The 24,487-nt window shown below is 41.4% G+C and overlaps 1 protein-coding gene across 4 annotated transcripts in view; it reads left to right on the top strand.

The window, feature by feature from the left end:
• Window positions 1-24,310, top strand: part of mark1 (MAP/microtubule affinity-regulating kinase 1) — a 38,682-nt gene extending 14,372 nt beyond the window's left edge. Inside the window, exons 4-19 of one of the 4 annotated variants that reach the window (XM_084947628.1) lie at window positions 6,204-6,252; window positions 7,189-7,254; window positions 7,519-7,589; window positions 9,203-9,259; window positions 9,366-9,602; window positions 10,742-10,861; window positions 12,850-12,949; window positions 13,033-13,145; window positions 13,231-13,435; window positions 15,832-16,013; window positions 16,158-16,249; window positions 17,261-17,401; window positions 20,045-20,296; window positions 21,759-21,785; window positions 22,434-22,478; window positions 22,582-24,310. In XM_084947628.1, the coding sequence (XP_084803754.1) occupies window positions 6,204-6,252; window positions 7,189-7,254; window positions 7,519-7,589; window positions 9,203-9,259; window positions 9,366-9,602; window positions 10,742-10,861; window positions 12,850-12,949; window positions 13,033-13,145; window positions 13,231-13,435; window positions 15,832-16,013; window positions 16,158-16,249; window positions 17,261-17,401; window positions 20,045-20,296; window positions 21,759-21,785; window positions 22,434-22,478; window positions 22,582-22,927 (2,103 nt within the window). In that variant the 3' untranslated portion in view covers window positions 22,928-24,310. The remainder of the gene's footprint in view (window positions 1-6,203; window positions 6,253-7,188; window positions 7,255-7,518; window positions 7,590-9,202; window positions 9,260-9,365; window positions 9,603-10,741; window positions 10,862-12,849; window positions 12,950-13,032; window positions 13,146-13,230; window positions 13,436-15,831; window positions 16,014-16,157; window positions 16,250-17,260; window positions 17,402-20,044; window positions 20,297-21,758; window positions 21,786-22,433; window positions 22,479-22,581) is intronic. The other 3 variants (XM_084947631.1, XM_084947630.1, XM_084947632.1) reach the window with 3 other exon arrangements.
• Window positions 24,311-24,487: the final 177 nt, after the last annotated feature.

Genomic DNA, 24,487 nt, shown 5'->3' on the forward strand with positions numbered 1-24,487 from the left:
GTGAGCCTGTATAAATTGTACCCTCAGGTTCCTGCTCTTAGCTGACAGGAGTGGAACCTGCTGTGGTCTTCTACTGCTGTAGCCAGTTCCTTCAAGGTCTGACATGTGCGTTCAGAGATGCTCTTCTGCACAACTAGGTTGTAACGAGTGATTATTTGAGTTACTGTTACATTCAGCTCAAGACAGAATGTCGCTTTTCGTCTGTCTTCTGGCCATTTAAAGTCATTTAAATCACCTTTCTTCTTCATTCTTATACTGGGTTTGAATGTCCTAAATGCTCAGAGTTGCTGCCATTTGATTTAATGATGTGATATTTGCATTAGCGAGCAATGGAATTTGTGTCTACCTAATAAAGTGAGTATATTAAAATAAGCGATTTTGTTGGAGGCACTCTTCAAATTAAGTCTAGACCTAATTTCACTGTAATGCCTGAGGCTGTTTGGGCTGCCCTATGACCCTTCACCAATGAGTAGATGCAAAATTTAAGCAGCTATACACAAATTCCCCCCTTTTGACATCGGTATCATAGTAGTTTTTGTATTTTTACTACACAGCTGTCTGGACAGCAAATTGATTATTGTGTGATGTACATTTTCATGGTTAAAATGCTGGTCTGCATAGCTAAGTAAACTATATCCGGAGGCAACAGTCAATACGTGGATCAAGAAGGATTGTCCAGTGCATTTAAAAAAATAAAAATAAAAAATCTGATCTGGAGTTGATTAGACCTTTTGTACGCAGGGCAAACATGGAGAAAATTTGAGCCATTCATGCTGACTCTGTTTCAGTGTGGGTGACTGAGGTTTGAGATGCCTGATTGGGCCACATTCTTCCTACACTCCCTGCCACTCTTTCATGTTAGCCTGTCAAAATGCCACTAATATTTCTTTTCATGGTCTCAGAGGAGCCCGGCTGTGGGCTCACCATCTGGCACTGTAGGCACAACCATCGCCCTGTCAGATCTTTTACTACCACACGCATGCACATACACGCAAACCTGTATGACACACAGAGACATAAGCAGAAGATATTTGGTTTATGCAGAAGGCTTTAGCTGGCAGAATCTCTGGGGATTTTTTTTGTCATTTTTGGCAACATTATGCACACATTTATGCATTAGTGTAGCTAGCATCCTCTCTGATTAGAATTAACTTTATTTCACATCAAACAGCACTTTAACACTTATTTTCTTAAGCATATCTGTGTGAGCCCACAGTGTCCCGATCACTTGATTTTAAAGAGGGGTTAGCAGAGGCCAAAATGAGTCATGAGGTTACAGTGAACCTCCACTCTTTTTCTTTATGGCCCATTGGCCCTGATGTGACTTTGAGGTGGTTTCAGCCCCAACAGGAAATGAGGTCAGCTTAGCATCCAAAGCACCTCCTGAGATTCGCCACAGGAAATGCATCACATGTCATCTGTGGTCAGGGTTGTTGACGTTGTCATGGTTTTAGGCATTTTAGCCCTAAAATAGGCCTCTCCGCTAATCCCCTCCGAGCAAACGCTGCGCTCATCCCATCATCCCAGCGCTTTCTCTTTGTAATCTGTAAATAAGAGTTGTTTTCTTTTTCATCGCTTAAAAGACGCCAGTGAAATATGGAAGGTTGCATGATTGGCATGTGGTTCTCTTCTGTTACACGTGACATCTAAAAGACTGAAGAGCATGAAGAGGGTAAATTAAACCCCAGAAACACTGGCAGCTTCTCTAGTTATTATTTTTAACATGGCTCAAAGCTGCAGTACCAACCTTTACCCTCACTCTTATATCCGAGTGTGACTGTGTGAGAAACTGCTCCGAACAATACACGGTGACTCTGTTTGTGTATTCTACAAAAAGCTCACTATGGGGTCAAGCTCTTGTAAATGGGTGTTGTTGATGTCTGTCTTGTGCCTGCCATTCTGCATTAGCCAATGAAACGCTGTTGAGCCTATGGGCTAGCGAAGCTTTGGTCTTGTTCAGATGAGCGGAAGGTGATTGGACGGGCAGCACTTGTGTTTGAGGTGAATCATAACACAACTGAAACGCTGGCTAAGATATGCACAGATTTACATGTTTGTGAATATTTGACAAGCGTTAAAATGAGTTTTGGTGTAAGTAAAGTGTGTTTTAGTTTTGTGGATTATGAATAACGAGTGGCTCATAGTTGCAGTGATTGAAAAGGATGTGTGCCTTTTCTTGTTGGGTTTTAGCACCTTGGGAGTCGAGGATGGGATTGTTTCCTGAATATCAGTGATGCCTGTCTGTTTGTCTTTGTTTCTCACTGTCTTTCTTGGAAAAACAGAAAGCTATGGTTATTTACTGATATGTGGTTTGAAGTAATATTTGAGCACTTTAAACATGCACGCACGTACCCATTAGAGGGATGAGGGCTTCCAGACTTCCAGACTACTCATCCTATCAATAATCTCCATGTTGAATGAGCAGCTGTGTTGCTGTGACTGAAATAGTCCAGCCAGTTCTTGTAAGTGTTCCCAGTCTGATATCTGCTCCTTCTGTATGGGGACTGCTGTAATTAAGGCTAGTTTGGGAGACTGGGTGCCTCTGGGTGGCTGGAAGTAGGTCACTGGCACAGACTACTGAGATTCAACCGCATTGCAAATGATGTGTGCGATGTAAATTTGTTATTTTTGTAGCTCTTTCTGTAATCCTTGTCTACCTGAAAATCTGCTTTATGCCAGGCTGTGACCCCCCCCCCCCTTTCCTGCATCTGTAGATATTATTAATATTAATAGTAGATTGGATCAAAGACCGCTAACTCATTATCTCCTGCCAGCCTGCATGGTGGCTACATCCTTATTGAGCTTATATCGACAGACACAGTGTTTGTTGTTGTTGTTTTCCACTGCCCTTCTCAGATTTGTTCTAATTTTTGTTTCCAAGTGGCTGCACGCGTGCTTCCCATGTGAGGGGCTTTAGGGCAATGACGCAAACGAGAGAGAAAAAGAGAGGCGGAACAAGGCAGAGACGGGAAGAGATAAGAGACTGAGATAAAGCACTGCCTCTATAATTCATCACTCATCCAGAATATTACAGATTTTCTGTCTTGACCAATGCATCAGATATTAAAGCACGTGCATGGATGGATGTGTATCGGAGGTTGTAACTTTTTTTTTGGGGGGGGGGTTATTTTTTATTCTTGTGTAGTGCGGTAGATCTTCTGGTTATTGTGTCAGTGTGTTTCCACTCGAATTGACTTTGTTACCATGGGGGAACCTCTCAGGCCAACATGGCAGCTGATGAGTATGGAGCAAGGTTTGCCATGCAGAAGCCTGCTATTCTGAGGCACTTGGATCAGGAAGATTTTTGTCCCATAACAAATTCAGGCTATAAAATCTGCATGCACACTTTCCTTTAAAATGTCAACCTCAAAATAGTTGCATTAATGTATAAACGTGAGTGTATATATCGTACAAGTGAACACCATACACTCAGTCTGTAGGAACTCTATATTTGTGCCTGTTAATATGCTGTAAACTGTGTTTTCATATTAGTACAGAAATAGATCACACAGATTAGGTACAAAGCCATGAGAGGGATGCTAAAAGTTTTTGCACAGTGAATTATGAAATCAGTCAACATGTGACGGAAGTGCAGACTTTCAGCTTTAATGCAAAGATGTTTAACAAAAATTTCTTATTAACCATTTAATTTTCATACATGGTTGCTCACAAGTATTTGGACAAACTAACATAATTTTAAATATAAGGACTGTTTTTGATAGTTGGATGAAAATCCTTTGCAGTCAGTCACTAAAGATCACCAAACGCTGTTTCCTCCCATGAGATCCTCTGTGAGGACCCGTCACTGCAGCCACATTCAGATGCTGCTTGTTTGTGGGTCGATCTGCATTCAGTTTTGCCTTCAGTACCTGAAAACCATGCTCTGTTGAGTTGAGATCACGCGACTGACTTGGGCATTGAAGAATATCCAATTTCTTTGCCTTGAGAAACTCTTAGGTTGCTTTTGCAGTGTGCTTCGGGTTGTTATCCATTCCCACTGCGAAGTGCTGTTAATTCAGTTTTGCAGCATTTGGCGAAATGAGCAGAAATGAGCACACAGAGTATCGCCTTGTGCACTTGTTCAGAATTCATCCTGCTACTTCTATCAGCTGTCACATCATCAATAAACACCGGCGACCCAACAGTGACCTCCTTCCACTAGCAGCCATACATGTTCACGGCATAACACTGCCTCCACCATGTTAGACAGGTCATGTGGTATGACCTGCCTAAGTCTAATCTGACCTTCTTGTTCTTGAGTGTAGCCAGTGGTTTGCACCTTGTAGATCCTCTACATTTGCATTCATGAAGGCGTCTCTTCATTGTAGACTTTGACAGTTATACATCTGCCTTCTCAGGAGTGTTCTTGATTTGGTTAATTGCTGAGAAGTTGTTCTTCTTAATAATAGAAACCATTCCTTTAGCATGCGGTTTAGTTGTCTTCTGTGGTCTTTCGGGCCTTTTGGTGCTGCTCAGCTGGCCAGTGCATCTCTTTTGGGCCTGATAATTAAAACAGTGAAAAGCTATAAAATGAAATTCAGATATGTCTGTATTACTGTCATCTGTCATGAAACACCAAAGAAGCTCCCTTACTTAATAGGGATGAAATATAATTACATTTTTTTGCTATTGTCAATAAATGTCATTAACATGACGATGAAAAGGACATTTTTGAAACTTTATGATGAAGATTTATTTACAAAAAAAATGTCTTGGACTGCTTATTTTGTACTGTTGAGAACATTTAGAGCAGTGGGAGGAGAGTGGGCTTGCCTCTGAATAAACTACAGTGCCCATCTACATTGTAATGAGGGAAAATGTCACCGAGTGTGCCTTATTGATGTGGTTTTAATAGTTTCCGGACAACAACGGAGCTCTGTGGCACTGGGCAATAATCTATGCTAGTCTTCAAACCACACTTGTTTGGGGGGAAAAGTGTTGTTTAGGTTTAAGAAAACTTCAGACTTTTTCTTGCATTATTCGTGTGTGGGCGTGGGTGTGTTTTTTGGATGTTATGAGAGGAAGAAAAGAAAAAGTGAGGCAGGTGAGCAAGTAGAGACAGGGTCCCAAAGAAAGAATTAGAGTGAGAGTGAGTACCTGCATGTTGTTGAACCAGACTGTGGCTCAGAGGTCCCACAGAGTCAGGCCTGCTCACACTGGTGTAATAGCTGTGTTTGATGACCTAGAAACATAGACTATCCCGGCACTTATGTAAGAGCTAAAAGGCCACTGAAAGAAGTCGAACAAACACGCTCATATAGACACACACACCACAGTACAGTATCCATTCTCTTCGTTTAATTTGACACATTCGATAACGACATATTTTTCCTCGTTTTTAGAAAAGACCGTGGATCAAAGCGTCGCTCAGTTTTCACTGAGTCGAAGCCAGCAAATGGCAAAAATCTGTGCTCTGCCTCAGGTGTGAAATCCCAGTCGTGTTGGCGTTGAAATTTAACACTCAAACACAACCTCAGCAGAGCTCTGCTGAGAATCGGCAGAATGTAGACGATTCAACAGCACCTCTAAGTGGCTGCAGAAGCTCGTCTGACATAAACAGCCGTGCCAAGACTGAGTTTTAAACGATTCTGCTTTCTGACTCATCACTCAGATGTTGCACAGGGGGGCTCAGAGAAATTAGATTTTCCTTTATCCTCCTGTGGCTGGATAGAAACTTTCTCCCTCTGCAGTAGAGGAACCTTCTTCTATATATTGTTTTCTACAGTTATGTGACTAAGGCATCAGCATAATTTCTGCATCTTTTTTGCATGCTAAGATGATTACATTAGGCAGCAGATGTCTGACTGGCTCTGAGCCTGTGTGCTGCCTCTCTGCAGTGGCTGGCTGTGCGTGCGATGCTGCTGACTGGCTGTTTGGACAACCGATTGGCCGGCTTGCTGGACTGCAGCGTGTCTGTGGAGATGTAATTCTCTACCCTGTCTGTGTAGGGCAGGGTTTAGCACAATGTTGTCGCTGCGCCATGTTGCTTCACACAGTCCAGTTGTCCTGTCATCCTCAGGTTCTCTTATGGTTTCGTAGATGCGTGTAATTTATTGTGGCTGAGTTCCCTTCACTTAACTCCTCTAATCAGTGCTTAATAAGTGCTTTCCCAGCAGAGCCCGAGCTGACACTAAGTGCTCATTGATTGTAATTTCATTTGACATGTTTGTGGGTGCATTAAATGTTCCTGTGTGTCTCTACAGCTCTTCAGGGAAGTCAGAATAATGAAGATTTTGAATCATCCAAATATAGGTAAGCCCAAACAGCAACCTACAAGACCCTCAGTGAGTTTGGATTAGTATTTCCCTGTGAAAGCACACTGTGTAACAAGCGATCCCCATTAAGTTACTGCCTTATCCATGAAAACATCTCACACTTTGATAAGATTGTACTTTCCTTCTGCAAATTATTCTTTTACTTAGAATACTTTTCTTCTTAGCTGGTCTTGAGCAATAGTTCTCTAGGCTTTCTTAAGGTCTTTTAAAGTTTTTCTTGGAACATTGGCTGCAGGGAAATCTCCTCCATGCCATGCAATATCACCTGGAAAGTGTCTGATTGAAGCAAAGGTTTTCATTCGTCAGCGTGACAGTGATCCCCAAAACACTGCCAAATACAGTAAAAGCATACCTGGAATAGAAAAACACACAAAGGAACACTATCAGTCATGTTGGCCTCCCCAGAGTCTGGGTGAAAAAGCAGAGTGGGATCAACTTGAGAGTAAACAGAATAAGAGGCAGCCAACATCCAAAGAAGAGCTTTAAATGTCCATCAAGATGTCTTGAGAACTATTCCTGACAACTACCTAAACTACAGTTCAGGCTGTGTTAAAGAATGAAGGTAGTCATACCAAATATTGACTTTTAGGCTCCTTAGAGTTGCAGAAACTCTGTTTTGTCTTATCTACTCTATGTTTGAACTTGTTTAAATAAATCGCAGAACCTGCTTCCCATTTTCCTAGAAAAATATAAAGAAATGATCCCATCTTGATCTGACTGTACAAAAGTACAAGCATAGTTAGCAAATGGTTTAATGCCACTTTGTACCATGCTGGCACCATTCAGACTCTGTTAAGAGTTTTATTGCATTAGGATAGACCAGACCAGCAAGCTCAGCTTACACCAAATCACAACCTTCAATTAGCTTTTGATTTATTTCATCTCTGCCTCCTTTCCCCACTTTCTCCTGCAGTGAAATTGTTTGAGGTGATTGAAACAGAGAAGACTCTTTATTTGGTGATGGAGTATGCCAGTGGTGGTAAGTGAAGCATTAATTCATGTCCACCAAACAGGTGACATTTTGTTAATTTTTCTGAGTGTCACTCTGTTGTGTTAGTTTAACTCTAATATTCATTGCAAAAATGCTTATTTACAAATCTGTCACTCCAGCTAGTCACCATTTCAAATTAAATATTAAACATGTTATTTGTTGGGTTACCTCAAAGCAAGCATTAGTACATGGTTATTGATGTGATTTTTATCAATATACTTATTGATAATTATATATTTCTTCTTTCTACAGGTGAAGTGTTTGACTATCTAGTGGCTCACGGCAGAATGAAGGAGAAGGAGGCCAGAGCCAAGTTCAGACAGGTGAGTCATCAGTATCGCAGCGCTCACGCCTCTGTCGTCATTCCCTTACTGTTTTTTGAGAGAAGACTGCATGCACCAAGATCAAGCTTTATCACTGACTGCAGAGGAAAGAGGGAACAACTTCCTTTTAGATGCTGCTCTGACATCTAGTGGTGCTGCAGGAGCAATAAGGCATCTACAGTAGTTTGTGGATTTACTAGTTTCCTGTCATGCTTGGCCTGAAAGTGAACAGAATTCAATTTTATTTTTATTTTTTTCCTTCGGTGTAACGTCGACAGGGTCAAAATCCAGATGTGTTCATGTATGTCTGAGTGCATGCAGGTTTGTGGCCTCTTTTAAATAATAGCAGGTTTTCTGTTTGATTGATGTCGTTTCTGTGCTAGCGTGTCTAAATCTGTAAGCCTTAGACATGCTAGCCTGCGTGTAGCCTGTAAGCCTGTGTCGTCACACAGTAACAGCGGTCTCTGCATGAGAGACATTAGGATTTTCAAAAACTTCACAAATACAAGTCATAAAGCTGAAGTAAAGCTCAAAACAGCCCACTGATACTCAAGTTTAAAAAAAAAAAAAAAAGCGCCAAATTAAAGATCATGTGCAAATACTAATAAAATGTTTTTCTTGCATGAAAGCTCTCTTTGTTTGTTTGTCTCACGGTTTGAGATAAACAATGTCACTGCAAAAATCTTATACAATATCCAGCCTTCTATTTTTCTTAACTGCTAATTCAAATATTAATTTCACTGGAGGGTCTGAAGCCTTTTCCAGCTGGCATAGCATGAGAGGCGAGGTGCACCTGATCAGGTAGCTAGTCTTTTGCAGTTATATTCACATCTGTGGCTAATTTAGGGGGTTTCCACACCTGTGGAAATCAAACTCTGATTCTGGTTAATTTTCCCCTTTCGTGCGGTTAGTTTGTGCAGGTGTGATCAGACAAAACAACCGCACCGTGACAGCTGGGGGGAGGTGCTCTGGAACAGTTCCAAACAAACTCCAGAACGGTTCATTTATGGTGTGAACGTAATCCGACCCCGATCTGAACAAACTACCCTGGTGTATGTTACAAGTTTAAGTTAAAAAATAAAAATAAAAAATCCAGTAGAAACTTATTTTTGTTTAGTTTTTTATTCTAACTGCAGGAAGATACTATAGATGTGCAAAGGTCTGCATGGGCTGGCAACTAACTGAAATGAACGTAAATTCAGTTTTCTCACCCAACACCTTCTTCCTGTATATACCTTTGTTGCTCCCGCCCCAGCCAATGAGTGCGCTGAATGTTCTCACGTGGTTTGTTGTGATGCGTTTTGGTTCACTTGGATTTCACTTGGATTTTTGTCTGTGTGAAACCAAACCAAACCCCGGGATGAAGCTGCTAGTTTACAACTCATCAACTGATTCAGAGTAAACGAGCTATTGGTGTGAAAGTGCCCTTAGAATCACCAGCTAGTCCAACGAAAACAGTTTGTGAACAAACACCGGTAGATTAATCAATAAAGAAAAGGCTGCTGTTTGTGTGCATTTCTATGTAATGTACATGATATTGTACATGTATTTAATTACTGTCATGATGCCTGTTTTTTTTTTTTTTGGTTTTTTTTTATATATATATATTTCAGATTGTGTCTGCAGTGCAGTATTGTCACCAGAGGAGGATAGTACACAGAGATCTAAAGGTGAAAGTTTGTGAGACAATTTCTCCTCACGATTATCCACATCAGTCACTTCCTGTCGGTGTTGACAGTCCACGGTGTGCTTTGCCTCTTTTTCTCTTCACTGCAGGCAGAGAACCTGTTGTTAGATGCAGATATGAACATCAAGATAGCTGATTTCGGCTTCAGCAATGAGTTCACTGTGGGCAGCAAACTGGATACTTTCTGTGGCTCTCCGCCATACGCTGCTCCCGAACTCTTCCAGGGGAAGAAGTACGATGGTCCAGAGGTGGATGTCTGGAGTCTAGGGGTTATCCTCTACACACTGGTCAGCGGCTCACTGCCCTTTGATGGACAGAACCTAAAGGTGGGCAGCTGTTTTATTTGTTTGTTTGTTTGTTTGTTTTAAGTAGTTCATATTGACTCAGGAACTACTTGGAAATTTTAATGTTGCAACTGGTGATAAGCTTGGAAAAGTTTTTTCTTTGTGAGCACCTTCCACCTCTGGCTGTCCACATGTCGATAAAGTGCTCTGTGTGTTTCAGATAAAATGCTTATGTAATCATCTGATGTTAAGATCATATTGCACTTGGGTCTTGCAGATATTCTCAGTTGTGTGCATTCAGACAATAGAAAACACTGATACAGTGTACATAAAGGGAGGAGTTATTTTTCTACGAGGTTTCGTCATGGTTAGTACAACTGTGGTGTTGCTCTCGAGTTGAGTTACAAATTCCTTTATTAATTGTCCACATCACAGTTGAGAGTGAGGAAAAGTCGTATAGAAAGAAAAAAAAAACAGAAACCAACAGTAAAACTACAAATGCAAATCTTTTTCCTCTGAACTTCAGCGCATTTTATTAAAAATATTTATTGTCCAAATAATTATAGCTGAACTGTAACAGTTTCAGTAATTAGATCTTTTATTTATCAGTTTGAATAATTCTGTTTGAGTATGAAATAGCTTGAACTCCAAAAAGCCTGATTAAATGAAGTTGGGCCAAAAAGAAATCTGAGCCATTCTGACAGACTTACGATGTTCACACGCTCAAGAGGTGGTTACTTCAACCATAAAAAATTAAAAGTGGAATTTACTGTGTATTGTGTGTAATGAGACATGCGCATGAATTCATGTTCCTTTAATAAAGCAACAGTTTGGACTAAATTTAGTCAGATTCACTAATGTTCACAGCAGGGCTGAATGACCTGCAGTGTTATAGGCGCATTGATCAATATCTTTACAGCCACAAGTACAGCATGTGAACACAGCCAGCTAAAACGGAGCCATAGGAGAATAAATATTTGACTGGCATTCACCACTTGACTCTAAATAGCTACTGAGTGCACACTTGATGAGTAAATAAGCAACATTATAGAGCGATTGTGTTGTTTACGCTGGGGTCTGCTCCTTTCAAATGGCTTACATGGGGAAAAATGATGCTGTTCCTTTTATTGTTAAACTGTTGCTAAATTCTCCTCCTGTCTGTCTGCGACTTTGGTGTGCAGGAGCTGAGAGAGAGAGTCCTGCGAGGAAAGTACCGTATTCCCTTCTACATGTCCACAGACTGTGAAAACCTGCTAAAGAAACTGCTTGTGCTCAATCCCGTGAAACGAGGCAGTTTGGAGGTAATACCTGTGTTTGCATTGATGCAGCTTAACAGTTATTTCCTCTCCAGCAAGTAGTCAAAAAGACAGTCGTAACCATGTGGAGGAATATTGTTTTTATGTCATGGAAGCAGGTAATTGCCACTGTTGGTTAGTGGAAAACAAAAGAGTGGTTTTAATTTTATAGCCTGTCAGAGGAATGATATTCTTCAAAGAGTGGACTTAAAATTTGATTTCACTAAAGCCTTCATCAACAGAAAAACTAAATGGAATAGAAATAATCCTTAATTTTGTGTGCAAAATCGATGTGCATTCATTATTATGAGCAGTGTTGGGCAAGTTACTTTGAAAAAGTAATTAATTATAGTTGCTAGTTACTTCTTCAAAAAAGTAACTGATTTAGTAACTGAGTTACAATATTCTAAAAGTAATTAATTACTTGAAAAGTAACTATTGCGTTACTTTAAAAAAACGTTTAACCCTCTGGGGTCCAGGGTATAATTGGCCATTTTTAACTACTTTTGATTTTCCCTCCACATTTTACCTTTAAAAACTATTTACTTTGTCTTGTTTGGTATCATCCTTTTCAGCACAACCTCACGTGTCTGAATTTACAGTTATGTTTTCATTTTGACATACTGTATTAACACAACTGATCTAAAGTCAGACAGAAAACATAAAATCTGAGCAGAAAAAGTTATTTTTTACTGTAACAACCACAAACATGTTTAATGAATCATATTTCATAACTTTAAATGCAAATATAAATTGTCAATTTTAAAATCCTATGCACAAGTTTTGCAAACAAAGTTATTTGCAGCCATTTTACCTTTTTTAAAATAACCATTTCAAACTATTTACAGAACAATCAGCTGTTCTGCATTCAATAAGATGCCACACAAATTATTTGTGCGACTCCAAAACAATAATTTCTGTCCACTATAAAGGAGAACATCACAGCCTGATACCTGCAGGTCTGACAGCAGCAGGTGTATCACTCCTGTTTCTACCTGTAGGCAGCAGTCGCCTCATTGTTCTGACACACAACACAAAACTATCCACAACACTACACACTAACTACACAAGACAACACATTAACTACACACTCAAAACACGCTAAACGTCACAAATGTCTCACATCTCAAAACTCGCTCTCTCTCTTTTTCTGCTCTCTCTCTCTCTCTCGCCGTCACTCCTAAAACTTTAAAAGTTAAAAAAAGTTAGAAGTTTTTTTTTTTGCTCATAAGCAGAGAGTGCTTGCTGCGCTGTCCTTAGACAGTAAATGCGACTAAGCTATTGAGGAAAAAACCAGAGTCATTTTTATCATGACTCTGGTTTTACGTGGCCTATCAACACAATTTAAAAACTGGTATATATCACCTTGTTGCTTTGTCTTTAAGTGGTCATGTGATTGGCTTACCACAACTACTTTATTCTTCCTCAGTCAAACAGCAGCTCTCATGCGATTGTTTTGCCCCCTGAGCTCCAGGTGTTGTGCTAGACAGTGATCGTGATTATCGTCCGCGGGAGCGCGCGCAGCTGCTTAAAGCTGTAGCGTCCAGATTACTTACGTAAATAGCTACTTCCATGCAACTGATATAAGATGCGGTAAGCTGAACACAACTTCAACCTTCTGTTTGTTGAAAAATAGTAATGGACCACATTTCCTTGTTAGTAACTGTAACGGCGTTGTAACGATAGGAAAGTAATTAGTTAGATTACTCGTTACTGAAAAAAGTAATGCCATTACTTGTAACGCTGTTATTCCCATCACTGATTATGAGTTTTTCTCCTTTGCAAATAGTGTTTGGACACTCATTGTTTACAGGTCAATATCATCCCTGCACTCAGACCCAGGCTCAATAGTAAAGATTTCTCCAGTAATAATAACAATTGATCGCCATGTTGTCAGACTTTCGTCAAATTCCTGTTGCGTGTTGCATAACTGATTAATTACGAGCCGTTAAAGAAGACATGCATGATTTTTAATTGCCTTCTTTCTTTGTCAGCAAATCATGAAAGACCACTGGATGAATGTAGGTCACGAGGAGGAGGAGCTTAAACCTTACATCGAGCCTGAGGCGGACTTCAGTGATTCATCTAGAATAGGTGTGTGTTTGTGTTGATCTCATTCTTTGTCATTTAAAATTCTGGGATTCTCGCCTCTAATGTTAACTGACTCCATCACTCAGAGCTCATGGTGACGATGGGTTTCCCTAAAGATGAGATCACCGATTCCCTGCAGAATCAAAAATATGACGAAGTCATGGCCACTTACCTGCTCCTGGGAAGAAAAGCCCCGGAGGTGAGTTTGTTTGACTTGCGTCTCATTGATCGCCTACATCACCTCTGCAGTGAGTCATGTGACCACATCCGCCTTCACGTTGCAGTTCGAAGGGAGCGAGCCTCTGGCTAACAGCATCCTGGGTCAGCGACAGCGGCCGACCAGTGACATCAACAACAGCTCCAGCATTTCTCCCGCCCATCCCAAGGTCACGCGCAGCATCTCGACCAATCAGAAGCAGCGCCGCTACAGTGATCATGGTGGGGATGATGATGATGGTGGTGGTGGTGGTGGTGTCGTAGAGAAGCCAAGTAAAGTAACCTCATCCTTCCCGGCTCTGAGAGTGCTGCGTGTTGTGTAGAGGGAAGTTACTCTCAGTCACTGATGATTGGCCGAATGAGTGTACACTGCTGAATAGACCTCAATAAGCTTTACAACAGAAACATTTTCCCACCGTTGACACTAATTTAGGAACTTTCCATTCCTTGTGCTCACAGATTTATTTATGGTGGGGGGGGGAAAAAGTCTTTAAAACCTCGACAGACTAACTTGTTTGCTTAATGTGGTCTAATTTTCCTAAACAGTGAACCAGCACTTAACCCTTGGATGCACAACCTACCAATACCTACAGTCTTCCACGAGTGGGGTCAAAAATGACCCCAAATAAAATCAATGCATTTTGCTATAAACTCGGTTGTTATTCTTCAAAATCTTTAAAACGAAGAGTTGTAATATTTTCATATTTGAGTTATTCCTCATAAAACATGTTTGTGACATGAGGCCCTTTGCATTTTTATTTATTTTTTCATTAATTTTAAGAAATTGGAGTTTTTGTATCACGTATATCACTTTTGTAAGCTTGCTCGGCATATACTGCAGAAGCTGGGTCTTCCCTCTGAAAGGCACAAGTTGTTCATCCACTGTAACACAATCACTATGCATGAATTTCTGCCTGCAGTTGACCAGGAACAGGCCCCATACGTAGCGGAAAGCTGCCACGTCATTTGTTTTCAGTCGGTAGGCTCTGGTCCTCTTGTCATCAAAGTGCAAGACGGGCGAATATCTTTAAATCTTTGAATTGACATAGTGGCCTTGAACAATGGGTTATGCAGAGGACTCCCAAAAAGCACACCGACTGGTACATCCCAGTTCTTCTCACTTCCTGCAAGAGAGGTCAATCAAATGAAGGCCAGCTTATGTTTGATTACATTTTTCCACTCTTTCCCCCTGTCTGTGGCTACTCTTTTTGCCTCCATGTTTGTGTATGTCAGCACCTCTTCTATTATATTATCAGACATGAACATCTTCCATGCATCTATTGGGGAGACAGTACTAAACCCAGGTGCAAGCCCTGGCCGACTAATTCAGAATATTGTGGCTAGAGCAGTAAGAGGGGCTCATTCTGTTGGACTCAATATCCATTTCCTCTTCAGAGGACTCATCAGAGGATTCCTCTGTGTCTGACTGGCCTTGTTCAGTGGGGGGGACAATAGTCTGGGTCCTCTATATCTGAGATGTCCGATGTCCGAGTCAATGCCTCCGATGGGCTTTTCATCCCATCCGTCCTGGATCATTTGTAGGGCCACAGGGATCCTTGCTGGCCTCATAGCAGCCATGTTACTTTAGATATTAAAAAAAAAAAACATCAGAAAGGAAAATGTTTGAAATGCACAGGAAACTATAAACAGGGCTGCACATAAATGGTCCGCAGGTGCACATTCGCTGTCAAAATAAAAGACACGCACCAGATAAGAAGTTGGAACGCTCGTTTGCGTACATAAGATGTTCTGGAGGAGGACAGACATTTGTTCAGAACTCTTAAAGATGTTGAAGAAGCAAGCTCTGTAAGCAATTACTTTGGTGGTCCTCCACCGCAAAAGAAGCGCATATTCTCAGAATTTCTGGGAATACTTTTATTTTGACAGCGAATGCGCACCTGCAGACCACTTATGTGCAGCCCTGACTATAAATCATATATGTTACTGTGTAAAAATTTATTCCTGATCCTTTAGAAGTGTAAGTGGGTCAGTCAGAGTTGCTAAGAATGAAGATTTCCTAGAATATTCCATAGGAACTGCTTGGGGTCATTTTTGACCCCACTTGTGGAAGAGTGGGGTAGTGATACAAAAACTGCATTTTCTTTAAATTAATGAAAAAATAAATAAAAATGCAAATGGCATCGTATTACAAACATATTTTATGAGGAATACCTGGAATATGAATATATTACAACTTTTCATTTTAAAGATTTTGAAGAAAAACAACCCATGGGGTCATTTTTGACCCCACGTGTGCATCTGAGGGTTAAATTTCAAAATCAGTGACTCAGCCTGCACACTGCACTGGTTGTGTAGCAGCTTCCTCCTAAGTCTTGTGGGGCCATTGTGTTTGGCGCCATCTTCTGGCTTGCTGCTTTCCTGCAGCTCCCTCAGGAGCAGCACCTCAAAGCATGTGGAGGGAACAGCTCTGCTTGATATGTGCTCACCTTGGCTTCTGTATCTGTATAACTCGAGAAACAAAGTGTCGATGCTGCCTCTGACAGATTCGATGATGTATAAATCCTGGCTTTGATTGGCTTTGCTTGATACTGTCCTCGTCTGTTCTTTTTCTCCTGAAAGCTTAAATGTTGGAGGTGTAGAAATAACGACGCGCTTGGTTAAACATAAGTAGGTCCAATCCCGTGTGTTTGTGTGTGCGTCTCTCCTAGTGGGTCCGTCTGTGCCGCCGGCGGTATCGTATACAAAGCGTGGCCAGGCTTTGAGCGTGGAAAGTGACCACAGGGAGGAGTGGGACGGAGCGCGCCGGCTAGAGCTCAGCACTTCAAAAGGAGACGTTCCGGCCTCACCCCTGGGGGTGCAGGAGAGGAAGAAAACCACAAGTGCTGTGGGGGTGAGGAAGTGGGCACTGTACACTGCGTACTCCTGAATAAACAACTTTTGACAGAGCCGTGTGTAATACTCAAGAAAACGTTTTGTCCTTTTTATATAATTCACAGTAATTTTATTTTTTTTTGTTGTCTCTCTGCACAAACAGACCAACGGGTCTATGACTCGCAGGAACACATACGTGTGTGAGCGATCCTCCACTGACCGCTATTCAGCTATTCCCAATGGCAAAGACAGCAGGTACGTGCTAACATTTAGATCAATCTACAGATCAGTTTTCACACCTGTAGTACGTTTGCTCTGTTTTGTGTTGGTTTCTTCACATACACTTAAAGATACAAGTGAACTAAAATGCGTGACTAGAAACCACATGAGAACGCTGAGTTTGCTTATTGGTTAGAAGTGCCTGGGGCACAGCAACAAAACTAATAACAGGATGGAAGAGTTGTGATCTGGGCTGGCAAGCAGTGGGTTCATTTTATGCTTAGTTGCTACATTTTGTGCACTCTGCATGTCTATGGTACTCTGCTGCATCCCAGAATGCAAGGCTTACCTGGCTACAGGAAGGCATGTAGCCCAAAGTTGCAGTGCACACCTGGTAGCTAGCTCAGCTTAAAGGTTTTCTTTCTCTATTTATCCATCCATCTGACACACACTGCACATGACCCCTACAACACCTCCTGTGGGTCTACAACAGGGGTGGGCAACTCCAGGCCTCGAAGGCCAGTTTCCCTGCAGGTTTTAGATGTGTCCTTGAACCAACACAGCTAATTTAAATGGCTAAATTAGCTCCCGAACATGTCCTGAAGTTCTCCAGAGGCCTGGTAACCAACTGATCATGTGATTCAGGTGTGTTGACCCAAGGTGAGATCTAAAACCTGCAGGACACCAGCCCTCGAGGCCTGGAATTGCCCACCCCTGGTCTACAAGAAGGCACGCCAATGTCTTCTCTTTGGGTGTCACCTGACTGGGCTCCATGGGCTAGGGCTAAGGCTCGGCCACCAGCCGCCCGCCCTCGACAAGGAGCAAAACAAACCAGAGTTTGATTTTAAGCGGGGCAGGTGTGAAAACACTGTGTATGCATGTTTTTCCATGCCTATGAGCATCACTATGCCCGTTTTTTTTTTTTTTTTTTTTTTTTTTTTTGAAAGCCACAAATGAGAAACTTGTGGTTTCACATTTGTGAATATGCTGTATAAATAATGTGAATTGAACATTTTATCTTTATCTGTACTCTGCTTCGGTCTCCAGTTTAACCGAGGTGTCAGGGAGTACCCCGTCGACTGCAATGAGCTCCACACGACCTCGTCACACCAAGTCTATGTCATCATCAGGGCATCCTTCAAAGAGCACACTGCCCCCCATCGATGACAACACAGAGCTTAAAGCCAGGTGAGCAGCCGAGTAGGTGATGGAGATTACAATGCTGTATTTTTTTTAAGTTAAATGTCAAGATGTTGATTTAAAATCTCAGATTTATTTTGAAATTTTACAATTAAAAAGGAAGAAAATAAATCTCCATAGTAGGGCTGCAAAGATTCAAGTAACTTAAATAACTCAATTATAAAAGAAACGTTCAGTGCTTTGTTTAATCCATGACTGTATGGCGCTCAGTCGTCACCATCTAACCAGTTTAACGTGGGGCCGGAATCGGTCTGCACACACAGCTGTTATCGTGTTATGGTGAGCTCAGGTGGAGTGAAATAAAACGTTTTTCTAGCATCCAAAACGACACCGCTCGTTCTTATAATCAACTTTAAAACCTTTACTGGGAAAAAGCTGATAGCACTCGTTAACCAAACGACATGTTCATCAAGCGCCATTGTGAAGAAAAGAGAACTTTTCTCCCTTCCACCACCGTTTGTTTTACACAGCATGAATTCTACAGTAAAGCTACAGAGGTTAAAATAAAAGCACATGTGTAGAAAGTGAGATGAACAGATGAACTTTTAACTTTTAAAGTCTGGCGCGATGTTTAACTTAGCCAGCTTGCTGTAGGATGATGGCAGTCGTCCTACTTTTCATTGGAGTGATACCTGTGACTCTGAAGGGGGCAAATACCATATTTAGTTTAAGGCTTTAGGAATATAATTTTCCAGGTTTACTTAATATAGAATATAACACACAGATACATGCACAAAACACATGCACATCATGAACACACACCAGATCTACCTCATTCAGGAGATTTGGTACTATCACCCCCCCCCCCCCCCTTTTTTTTTTTTTGACTCAATGTAAGAAAGAATTATTTATTTTATGCCTTAGTTTCAGGTGTTTGCACTGCACAACCTTTTTTTTTAGTATTATTGTACTTATTGTACTGTGGTTACTTAATTTTGCATTTGACATAATGTTTTCTTTTAAAAATTGTATTTAATATGGCACATAAATGATTATTTTTTTCTTAAACACATGCAAAACGTTGCAATTTCTAATCAATGGAATAATTGATAGAGTACTTGATTACTGAAATAATAATCAATAGCTGTACGTATGTCCAAAAAATGGTAAGAATTGGTATATGCCTTGATAGCTGTAGCTCAAAAATCATCATCATCATCATCATCATCATCATCATCCTCATCGTTTATTTGTATAGCACTTTAAGAACACACCAGGCAGACCAAAGTGCTGAACAACACAGATCAAAACAACTACCAAATTAAAAATACCATAAAATCATTACATACAATAAAATAAATAAGAAGGTGTCAGTTTCCTACAGAGTTAAAAGCCAGGGAATAAAAATAGGTTTTCAATCTGGACTTAAAGACCTGCACTGATGACGCTTGTCTAATTTGGAGGGGAAGGTTATTCCAGAGCATCGGAGCCGCAATTGAAAAGGCACGGTCCCCTCTGCATTTCAGCCGCGACTTAGGGACCGACAGCAGCAGCTGCTCAGCTGAACGGAGCAAGCGAGGAGGAACATGTGGCTTCAGCAAATCAGATAAGTAGACAGGAGCCAGACCATTTAAAGATTTAAAAACCAATAAAAGGACTTTAAAACAAACCCTAAATTCAATGGGAAGCCAATGCAAGGAAGCCAGAACCGGAGTGATGTGATCGAATTTCCTACTACCGGTTAAAAATCGCGCCGCCGCATTTTGCACTAACTGCAGGCGTGACAAGGTGCCCGACCCGACCCCTATTAAAAGGGAATTACAATAGTCCAGACGTGAGGTGATAAAAGCATGAATAAGAGTTTCCAAATTGGGTTTGGAAAGGAAAGGCTTAACCTTCGACAGGCGTCTGAGGTGATAAAAAGCTGATTTTACCACCCCATTTACATGACCTTCAAAAGTAAGCGCAGAATCAAGTTTAACACCAAGATTAGTGATTGAACTTTTCAGATCAGAGGTCAAATCACCAAAATCAACATCTGGGGTATCAGTAGAACGATGCGGGCCATATAAAATTACTTCCGTTTTGCGACCATTAAAATTCAAAAAATTATTTGCCATCCATAATTTAATATCGCTAAGACAGTCAAGCAGTGGTTGACATGGGGAGGTATCCAAATGACTAAAAGGTAAGTAAAGCTGACAGTCATCGGCATACAAATGAAATGACACTCCGTGTTTACGAAAAATCGCACCAAGGGGGAGTAAATACAGCGAGAAAAATAATGGCCCAAGGATAGATCCCTGGGGCACACCCCAAAGCAGAGGGGCCACAGAGGAAGCGGCCAGTCCCAGCTTGACACAAAAACTCCTTTCGGAAAGATATGATTTTATCCATGACAATGCCAAATCAGAAATTCCCACACAGTGGTGTAAGCGGTGTAATCATGAAACAAAAATAATCATTATGTTTATTTTCAAATGAAACAATTAAATGTACGGTCTGTGTCTTTAAAAACAGTCTGATGGTCACAAACTGCTGTTTTACCCTGCACGCTCACACAGTCATTCAGATTCAGCAATGGCGTTAAAAATGTACTTTTCATCGAGAAATACCATAACTTCATTCTAAAATACAAACTGAAATGTGCCAGATGTTCATCTCCTCCAACGCGTTTTTCTTATTCTGCAGCTCGTCTCCACGCGGCCCCTCCACCTCTCCGTCTGCACACAGTATTAGCACCCCAGAGAAGAACCGTTTCCCCCGTGGTACTACCAGTCGCAGCACTTTTCACGGAGCCCAGCTCAGAGACCGCCGCAGCGCCACCTACAACGGACCTCCAGCTTCACCCACATTGTCTCATGATACGGGGGCTCTCGCTCAACAACGCAGGGGCACCTCTACAGGGATCATTAGCAAGATCACCTCCAAGTTTGTCCGCAGGTCAGTGCTTTGTACCTTAGAGTCGTTGCACCCAACAGTTATTGTACCACCGTGGTCTCAAACTCAGAGCTCAATGCTTTCAAAACTGCAGGAAGTAAAGCCTTTACTAATTTATACTTCCTTTGTGCTAAGGTGCTTTTATTATTCAAGGGAAATGCAGGTTCTACAGGGAGAAACATTCATGTGCTCCTGGTGTAGTCCCATTTCCAGATCAGGAAGTCGTTCTTCCTGCTTTGTTTTGTTCAAACTTGCAGTACTGTGCAAAAGTCATGAGCCACCGCTCGTTTCTTCTTATTTTGCTTGGATAATGGAAGACAAGTGCAGTGATTTACTTAAATGTGCAAACATACATGGAAATAACATCTGGTTTGACCACTTTTATTTTTTCAACACAACCTCTGTCTTGTAATTTCTTTAAGTAGTCTTGAGGAATATTTCTCCAGGCTTCCTAAAGGACATTCAGAGCTCTTCTTTGGGTGTTAGCTGCTTTTTTTTTTCATGTAGAAATACTGTTGGGTTTGATGCTCTGAGGTGGCAAATCCACGACTGAATAACAGTTTTGTTTTTCTATTCAAGTATTCTTTAGCTGTGTGTTTGGGATCATTGTACCACTGAAAAATGAAGTTCCTGCCAACCAGATATTTTTCAGATGCTGTTGCATGCAAATTATTCCATTTTTGACAGGATCCCAAACCCCACTGGCTGAAATGCAGCCCCAAACCACAACAGGAGACTCCAGCATGTTTTACAGACGACTGTAGACACTCTCTCCTGCCATCCTTTATACTTATTGATGGCAATTTATACCAAGACGCTCCTTGGAAACAAATTATAAAGAAATGAGCAGTGACTCAAGATTTTTGCACAGTACTGTACATTAATTATTTAAATCAGAAAGTCACTTTTCTTTCTAGTCTGACACCAAATTAATATACAGTTATTTTTTAAATAGATTACAAGGCAGTTCAGAAAAGGACTTGAGTTTCCTTCCATGCTAGCAGCTCTGTAAGGCTATACTTGGTAAAAACATGCTAACAGGCTCACATTAACAATACCAGGTGTTAGCTTTATCATGGTCACTGTGTAAGTTTAACAAAATAAAAAGTACAGCTGAGGTGAGGTGAATTATGTTGCAGGTATCAGTCATTGGACAAATTATTAGATGCATTCAACAAAAATCATCCCTGGACATACTGTGTGTCTCTGTGTAAAAGTTACTGAAGTGATTAAAGGAGTTGCGACGTATGTTCGGATTCCTTTATGTGAACTTTCCAGTTATAAAAATGAAGGAAGCGTCACGCTCTCTGCCTGTTTACTATAAATGCTGCATAGTTTCCCCCAGTCCTCTGTGAATATCACACATCCACACTGCCACCCCTCGTCATCCATACAGCAGTTAGCACCTTCACGCTGGTCCATCTGGTGGAGGCTCACAGCTTTCTCTCCTTTTCTCCCCGCCTAGAGCTCTGTCTTTCAGGTCGACCCAGAGGTAGGAGAACATAACGCTTGCTGCACTTGTCACCCCCGTCCGAAATAAACCAAACCTCTTTGTGCCCACTATGACCTTGGCCCGTGTTTCCTTAACCCCTTGCGTACTTGCCCACTACACCACGTCCTTGCCTACTGACACCCTTTGTTATGCAGTTGTATTTCCTTCCCTTGTGTCCACTGCCTCTTAAACAAACCTCACGGCTCACCAGCTTCTTCTGTACTAAGCCACCAGATATCTGCTTCTCAAGTTGCTAGCTTTCCTCTCCTTATTCTCCCCCATCCTTTGGCTGAGCTTAACAGAAAAGACCAGGCAAAAATCCAGAGACCGAATGGACTGTCTAGAAACGCTTTTCCGCTCTTTGCAGATCAGTGGGGATTAAGGAAAGGTAGCGTATTGTAGATGGGATGATGCATTTGGTTAATGTGAGCTATAATAGAATGACCCTCAAAACAAAGACCGTCACAGTCACCTCATTGTGTGCTGAACCCTGATACCCAGGAGTGTGGATTCTTTCCTGGCATGATGCCTGACACCCCCTCTGTGTCCAGTCATGATGGGGGTGGTGTTTAGTAGTGAGTCGGGGCGGGACTGCATGTGTTGATATGATCCCAAGGGAATAACGAGTCTATTCCTGGTTTATTTCAGGGTGCCTAGTGAGGGAGAGGCCAGTGCCAGGACAGAAACACCAAGGTAAGAATTTGTGAGATGTCAAGTTCACAGAGAACGTGAAACCCACCTCTGCCTACTTCCCCTGTCCCCGCTCTCACTCTCTCCCTGATGGTTTCTTGCTCAGGAGTGCGTCTGGTGACACTAAGGAGGATGGCAGTCGGGATTCAAAGCCTCGCTCCCTGCGTTTCACCTGGAGCATGAAGACCACCTCCTCCATGGAGCCCTCAGAGATGATGAGGGAGATCAGAAAAGTCCTGGACGCCAACAGCTGCGACTACGAGCAGCGCGAGCGCTTCCTGCTTTTCTGTGTCCACGGCGACGCTCGCCAGGACAATCTGGTCCAGTGGGAGATGGAGGTGTGCAAGCTGCCCCGCCTTTCGCTCAACGGCGTGCGCTTCAAGAGGATATCGGGCACGTCCATCGCCTTTAAGAACATCGCCTGCAAAATTGCCAACGAGCTCAAACTGTGACAGCAGATGGAGCCCCAGTCAGTCTTTTCTCTGGTCGCAGTCTCATCTCATCACTGGATTAGTGTTGACTCGCAGGACAAAATTCAGCACTGACGGTCCTCGCCATGCAGTATCAGGGTGGACTCGGCTGGTAAACGTGCAATACTGGCCACGAATGTACTGTACAGGGTAGTGGATCAGAGAGATATTGCAAAGTTTAACGTCTGTGACGGAGAGATAGCAAAAAAGAAAACATTAAAAAAAAACAGCTAACCCAGCTTTTTTTTTCTCCTTCCGTCCGGCCCTCTGTCTCTCTCTTTCTCTCTCTCATCGGCCCGCTGCTCCATGTCAGAAGACGCATTTATGTAACACATGCAGTATGCAACTGAAGATGACCATCCTGCAATAATGTTTTCAGTCTTCTTTTTCTAAACGCCTACTACAAGATCTACTCTCCTCGCTGAATAACCATTAAACTTACCGTATGCTAAACTAGACGCTTTTCCACCTGTGTTAAGTCAGTATATAGATCAGGCTGGAGCCCATATGTAAAAAGAGAATTGTACTGTATGCATAACATCTGCAGGTACTGTATTGTACTGTATATTAATTTAGCGTTCTGTACAGACTTTTATTGTTAATACTGTCTTTTTTTTCATGGGATTTGAGTTCTTTCCTAATATAATTGATGTCTCTTGGAGCATTAATCTTTCACTCTGTATTTTTTTTTCTCTTCTCTTTTTTTCTTTTTTTTTAAGAGCCACCATATGAAAATAGTGTTTTCAATTTTATTTAAAAAGCACTAAATTATTTTGTGGAAAATTGAGGGATTTGTTCCCTTGCCTTTTATGTTATATTTTTTTGCCTATGGAAAAAAAACACTAAGTTGCACCACATAGACTTGAGTAGTAAGTTCAGTTAAAACTGAAATTGTGTTCACTTTATTTTCTCTCGGCAGTAGGTTGGTGATTTGGGGGTCCTGCTGCAATTGCACAACTTTTCCAGGGTGATGTGTATGAACATGAGAGTATGCACCTGTATTTCTTTGATGTTAGTTTGGTAGTCCTCAATTGCGAAGAAAAAAAAAAACAGCAGGGTTTAAATTGGTTTACTTTAGAAAGCGCCTGACAGGATGATACATGACGTGTTGATCGCCACGACGAGGCATTTTATTTTTTCTTTGATGGAGCCTTTCTAAAGAGCCTGATTTAGTCCTGCCACCAGTGTGATTGTGCAGGTACTTGTGTATCTCCTTGCTTGTGTGTTAATTTTCTTTCTTTCATTTTTTTTTTTTAATTTCAGCGGATTTTATTGTATTTATTCCATTACATTGTAATGTGCTGCTTTGTAGATTTGAGGCGTGCACTTTGTTGGAGAAAATAAAAAGGATTTTATTTGTTTGTATTTATTTTACTCCTATTTTTTTCATATCTGACATAATTACACACCCAGGGTTCAGGACAGTTTGCCTCATTTAGCTTAAGGAAGTACAGTGCTGTGCAACAGTCTCAAGTCACCACTGATTTCTTTACATCCAAGGAGCCAGATGTTCTTCAAATTTTTTTTTAAGTAGTCTTGAGC

The sequence above is a fragment of the Perissodus microlepis genome, chromosome 13, assembly GCF_051167445.1.
Source record: "Perissodus microlepis isolate ML-2025 ecotype Zambia chromosome 13, ASM5116744v1, whole genome shotgun sequence".
In the NCBI taxonomy this organism is placed as follows: domain Eukaryota; kingdom Metazoa; phylum Chordata; class Actinopteri; order Cichliformes; family Cichlidae; genus Perissodus; species Perissodus microlepis.